Genomic DNA, 6,849 nt, shown 5'->3' with positions numbered 1-6,849 from the left:
AGTCGGGTTGTATTAGTTTAATTAGTTTAATTAGTATATATATTATTAGATATATCTAATATTTGGCATGAATAGTAATTATGAAATTATAGTTATAACGCAATAGAAATGAATTTTTATATTGGTAGTTTTTAGGCAGTTTCATTTTAAATATATTCAAGATCGAACTGCCATATTATTGCCTAAAACCGGATATGATTTTAAGGTCAAAATATTAAATTTTATATTACGCAATTAATCAGTTTGATGAAAAGGGGAATAAATGAATAATTTAAAAAAAATGTTCAAATTTTAACATGATCTTGTTTAGTAAGTGTTTAAAAGTTAATGTAACATCTTTAACTCATAATTAAGTACGTTTAAGGGTTAAGGGTTTAATGACATCAAAAGATATCTCTTGTGAATAAATAAACTGAAAATACAGTCATTCTCCTATTTAATTTAAATAATTATATTAAATTACTTATAAACTATATATCAAATATAATAATTAATAAAAACATTGTCAATAAAATCACTTTGCTTATCATCTATGGTAAATATGTTGAAATTTGTGTCACATTTAATCGTTGCATTTTTTTTTTTTACAATGACTTATTGTGTCTTCATTTAAAAGGACCATTTTTTCACTTACCGTGACGCTCCACTTAAATTGAAATGGATAAAACCAGCAATAACATGGTGTTAGTGATTGGAATCGGAAAGTAGCATTGAATCCTCAGAAGGCTAATGAGACACTTGGTGGTATTCTAAATCCACTCAAACGACCAATTCTATAAAACCAACCCTAGTTATTATCAACTATCGTGGGTTCCGTCAATGGTTTGCAGACAAATGATGGGAAAATGGGTATAAATGGACAACAAGGGCATGTCCACGAATCCCTTTCTCCCTCCGGTATGGGTCTTTTTATCAGATTTAGAGGACAACGCAAGTACTGTCCGTCGCTGTCCAGGTTCAGCAGGCGTCTAAAGGCGAAAGAATCAAAACTGGGGAACGACCTTAGTTCCCCAGGCTCTGTAAACGTCCCTAAGCATGTTGTCATAGTTATGGATGGCCTCAAGGAGTTCACCACCCAGCTACTCGAGTGGGTGCTTGAAAACATCAGTGCCTCCGGTCACATCGTCACCCTCTTGGGTTTCATGCCGTGGTTGAACATCCCCTGTAAGCACTTTTCGAGATCGATCGAATTCGAGTTTTATGGTTCGGGTACTAAGTTGATGTTAATGTTGCAGTGTCTTCGAAGACCTGGCAGGATGTATGGATGCTGGAGTTTGAGCACTTAACTTTACTAAGAGAAAGAAACGAGTGGAAGAATGATGCCAAATATCTGAAGCTGCAAGCAGTGCTTAACCTTTGCAGAGACCATGGGGTAATTGCATCTCAACCCTTTTGCTTTGGTTTTTACAGTTTACAGTAATCACTGCAATTCAACAGGTTATGCTACAAAAGGAAATTGTAATGGGTTATCCTTTACCATCGCTTGTTGTGGAAAGGATCATTAGTCATCGAGCCACTTGGGTAGTTTTCAACAAGTGAGTTTTAAGTACACAACATAAATAATGTTTGATTTGTTTGTTTTTTAGTTATGTTGATTATATCAATTTTGTGAAATGCAGTGACCGATATTTGAGAAAAAACAGGGTCTACTTTACTAAGAAAATACCCTGCAACATGGTGATGATGAGTGAGGAAGGGGACATGGACATGATCAAAGGGCGTCCAATGATCGATAACGGAGAGAACACGCCGTGCGAGTCTCCGGCCTGTTTGGTGCCTACTCCATTGCTTATATGTTCTGAACCATTGAAACGAATCCTGGAGGAGCAAGAGCTGCAGAAATACGATGATGATTAGCTCATTCGTTAGCTACATGTATATGGATGGCCTATGGGCTTGGCTTTGTTTCTTTTAACCAATCAGAGTTGTACGTATCCCTCACAAAACTAGTCTACTTAATTACTATTTTCTTTTGTGTTTCAGCAATTTCAAGTAATAAAGCTCACTGTTCCATTAGCAATATAGATAACTTCAGCTTGTAATGATAATTCCTCATGCATCCAATTGTATTAGGTTAATAAAATATAAATATAGATTGGTGATATGCATTTGAACATTAAATCAGTTGTAGCAATTGAAAATCAACTGATACAACTTTTAACACAATTCATTTGGATTTTTAGCACTTTGGTTTTGGGTACCAAATTACACTTATTTTTGTTAATACTGAGATGGTACTTTCAAGGATAATAGCCACCCACTTCACCACCCCCAACTCCACCACCACTTCCGTATCCTCCAGCATGTGCACCTCTTGCACCATATGCACCACCACCACCACCTCCACCACCTGATCCTCCTCCTCCACCACCAACATGGCTCCCTGCACCTCCACCATAACCTCCTCCCGCTCCTTCTCCGCCTCCATATCCGCCTGCATGTTCCCCACCTACACCATATGCTCCCCCACCTCCGCTCCCACCACCACTTCCACCTCCTCCGTAACCACCTGCACCTCCAGATCCACCACCTGCACCGCCTCCACTTCCGTATCCAGAAGCTCCACCTCCATAACCACCTGCGCTTGCTCCTCCTCCACCACTGCCACCACCACTTCCACCTCCTCCGTAACCACCTGCACCTCCAGATCCACCACCTGTACCGCCTCCACTTCCGTATCCAGAAGCTCCATCTCCATATCACCTGCACTTGCTCCTCCTCCACCACTGCCACCACCACCTCCATGTCCACCGGCTCCTCCATAACCACCTGCACTACCAGCTCCTTCACCACCTCCGCCCCCATATCCAGAAGCTCCACCTCCATATCCACCTACACTACCTCCACCACCACCTCCACCTCCACCAACACCAGCTTCTCCATATCCACCGGCTCCAGATCCACCTCCTTCACCACCTCCGGTCCCATATCCAGAAGCCCCACCTTCACTAGCTCCGCCACCACCGTTTCCATCACCACCTCCATGTCCACCGGCTCCTCCATACCCACCTGCACTACCAGCTCCTTCACCACCTCCGCCCCCATATCCAGAAGCTCCACCTCCATATCCACCTACACTACCTCCACCACCACCTCCACCAGCACCAGCTTCTCCATATCCACCGGCTCCAGCTCCACCTCCTTCACCACCTCCACTTTCACATCCAGAAGCTCCACCACCAATCCACTTGCACTAGCTCCTCCACCACCACCTCCACCTCCATGTCCACCGGCTCCTCCATACCCACCACCAGCTCCACCTCCTTCACCTCCTCCACTACCATATCCAGAAGCTCCTCCGCTATATCCACCTGCAGCACCTCCACCACCACCTTTACCGCCACCACCCCCATATCCACTTGCTCCTCCATATCCTCCACCAGCTCCTCCTCCTTCACCACCTCCACTTCTATATCCAGAAGGTCCACCTGCACTAGCTCCACCACCACCATTTCCACCTCCTCCGCCACCTCCATATCCAGAAACTCCAGATTCTCCTACATTTGCATAGCTACTACCAACCCCACCTCCTCCATGGAAGCCAACACCAAGGGTGCCACCACCATGAGCAAAACCTGAGAGGTGAGCTACTTCATCAAGAGTAAGGAGAGCTCTAGTAGCAGAACAAATGCCTACACCTAACAACAAAAAGAAAAATGCACCAAATATCTTGTTGATAGCCATTAGAACGTTTCAGATCAGCTTGGTTTAAAGTGCAAGTGAAGGTGGGTATATATAGGGATTGGCTTGGAGTCCAAAAGCGAAATACGCGTGTGCTACTGCTACATTGAAAGCGGTAGGAACCACTACTAGCTTGCACATGCAAAAGGTAACTTTGTGGTTATCCCCACAAACAAGATGGTCAAGTCGGCGGTAAGACACAAGTCTAAACTCACACTAGTGGACCCAGTAGTGTGCTTTTGCTGGCGCCCAAGTTCATTTATTTAAATTTAAATTTAATGTCACATTTTGTTTCAAATAACAAAACGAACATACTCTTCATTATCCTTCTGGTTTGATGGATATCTGAGTCAGACCAATGGCTAGTATAGTATGGTAAAGCAGATTTCATATTGGCTGTTGCATACAAAATTAGTGGCAACTTGTTTATCTCATTATCTGCTTGGATCCGCAGTAGTAATGTTCTTGCAAAGTGTAAGGAAAACAATTATTGCTTCATCAATCATTAATGAGAACGAAATGTAGATTCAATAGCTTAATAATTGAGAATTAAATTAATTAGGAGGATGTTTGAGTTACATTTCCCCATATATAGATTCCAGTAAATAAAGAAATGAAAGAAATCCCATGATTCTATCATCTCATTAATATATTTCGAATGCTTATCTAATTTCTAGAAAGAGATGTGAAAGGGGGCAAGCTGACTGTGACCACGTTCTACAAATTGGCCAATCCTGTTTTCGAGTCTAATCTACAAAATTCAGCCAATTATTCTCAATTATTGAAGCTAAGTTTGGTGAAGAAAATATTAGCAAAGTGAGTACAGTTATCACCTCTTCATATATACATACATGGGGCAGCTAGGGACAGGTCCCTTAAAATTTCAAATTATCATATATTTATATGTTTTGTATTTTTATTGATAATTTATTTCCGTCTCTTAAAATTTTATAAGATCACATCCTCTTAAAATTTTAAAAATTCGTCCCTCTAAACATAAAATTACTCGTCAACCTTATATGTATTCTATCCATGTGAAATTCGGTGCTCTCCAACCAAGCACTAAACGAGGAATGCAACTTTAATTCTTTGGTATATCTTAACTAGTCTTGTGGACTTGATGCTATTATCCACCATATTTTAAGCAAATCTTACTTGCATTTTTTTCTTAAAACCCAAAATTAACATAAACAAATTTATGTAAGAGAAAATAACTTCAGTGACCGAAAATGCCTTAAATATACGATTTTAACCAGCTTTTTTTGGATTTGTGAAAATTACCAACAAATTCGCAACGCGAATCTCCAATTTCGCAGCACAGGTTCCAAATTCGCAACACAGAAGTCAATTCGCAACACGGAATTTCAAATTCGCAACGCGAATTTATTTTTCATAACACAAGTTTCCTTTTCGCAACAAGACTTTCTAAATCGCAACACGAATTTTGTTTTCGCAACTCGATTTTCGAATTCGCAACACGAATTTTAATTTCGCAACAGCTTTTATTTTCACAACACAAATGTTTTGGGTATATAAACTATGCAGCAGCAGCAACTCATAACCTAAATCCCTAAATCGCAACTCATTCCATCTCCATCTATCACTCTCTCTGGCGACATCCATTCCAATATCCAACGCATCCTTCCCCATCTCTAATTTTTTTTTACATAATTTTATTTCTATATAATTTTTCAATGATTTCTCTCCCAAATTATCAACTATAAAATTAATAAAGGGATGTTTTTCTCGAAGTTAGTGATGATATCTAGTTTATAGGTCGTTTGTTTAGTAAATTAATTTACAATTTGTAGAATGAAATCACCTAATGTTGATCATGTTTGGATAGATTTGTGTTTTGGAGGGTCATGGGAGAATGTTCATGGTGTTTTACAATATATGTCTTTACCCATGAATCTTCAACTAAAACTATCATTAAAACAGTAAACTTATGAAACTCTAATGTTATGTGTTGCAAAGAAATTGAATTTAGAGCCTCTAAGTGGATTTAGGTTATCTTATCAGAGAAAAGGTAAAGTTTATTTGTTAACCGACAATGAAGATGTTGAACGATTCATTGCTTACATTAGTGTTTCGTAAGATGATGTTACATTGTATGTTGTTGAACCTAGAAGTAGTGAAGTTGGTCATTAGCGGGTAGTAATCAACTAAGTGCTTCAACCCCAATTTATGGTGCTCACAATGTACAACGTTGTTATCAACCTCAAAATTTAATGGTTCCACCACAATTTCATCACCAAGAATTTTTTTTTCACCACATTTCCAATACCAAACACAATATAAAACACAATCTCAAAACCCACAACTTTCCCTAATCCAAATCCCAATCAACTTTCAGCACCAAATTCCGATTTTCGTATTGACCAGTTAGACGATGATGAGCCAACATAAAAAATTGTGAGTACTAGTCAGTATTCGAAATTTTATCTTGGTCAATACCCGGACTTTGATCTTGGTCAATACTCGGATTTTGATGATGTTTCAGAAGAAGAAACATACCATGCGTGTAATGATTTTGATATTGGTCAATACCCGAATTTTGATGATACAGCCGCTGCCTCCGAAGATGTTGTTGATGATAATGAGGAGGAAGTTATGACTGTGAATGAATATGTTGAACATCCATTCTGTAATTCATATAACACTGAAGAAGAAAAAAAGAAGAAGAAGTCTTCGGAGAAAAGAAAAAGAAGAAAATGCCACGGGAGTATAACTGGAATATGCCAGAATTACTTCAGATATCGGAAGAAGAGTTGGTAAAGATAGCAGTTGATTGTTACATAAAAGTTATTCGTATCAAGAAAGATGATTGTTTTGATACAAATGAAGACTTGAAGATAGCTTTGTATACGAAATGTGTGGAAGATGGCTATAAACTAAAAGTTAACAAATCAAGCAAAGATCATTTCGAAACAAAGTGTATGATTGACAAAAACTGTAAGTGGCATATGATTGCAAAGAGGATAAAAGATTGCGAAATGTTTCAAGTTAGGACTTTTATTGATAAACATACATGTTCAAGAACCCAAGTTTTTCCTCACCATAGACAGGCAAACAAAAAGGTGTTGGGTGGTTTTCTGGCTGAGTTAATGTTTTTGAATGGCAGGGTATATCGGGGACATGAAATTATAACTGACATGAATGCTCGGT

The 6,849-nt window shown here is 39.1% G+C and overlaps 1 protein-coding gene and 1 pseudogene across 1 annotated transcript; one reads left to right on the top strand and one right to left on the bottom strand.

Moving 5' to 3' along the window:
• Positions 1–845: 845 nt before the first annotated feature.
• On the top strand, positions 846–1,857 carry LOC120146251. Its single transcript, XM_039159869.1, has 4 exons — positions 846–1,164; positions 1,236–1,372; positions 1,438–1,535; positions 1,620–1,857. The coding sequence occupies exons 1-4, from the start codon at positions 846–848 to the stop codon at positions 1,855–1,857; spliced, it is 792 nt and encodes a 263-aa protein (XP_039015800.1).
• Positions 1,858–2,039: 182 nt separating this feature from the next.
• LOC120146280 lies at positions 2,040–3,731 on the bottom strand (annotated as a pseudogene).
• Positions 3,732–6,849: the final 3,118 nt, after the last annotated feature.

Source organism: Hibiscus syriacus, unplaced genomic scaffold (genome assembly GCF_006381635.1).
Source record: "Hibiscus syriacus cultivar Baekdansim isolate YM2019G1 unplaced genomic scaffold, ASM638163v2 tig00110904_pilon, whole genome shotgun sequence".
Lineage (NCBI taxonomy): Eukaryota > Viridiplantae > Streptophyta > Magnoliopsida > Malvales > Malvaceae > Hibiscus > Hibiscus syriacus.
This window is presented reverse-complemented; position numbering and strand designations above follow the sequence as displayed.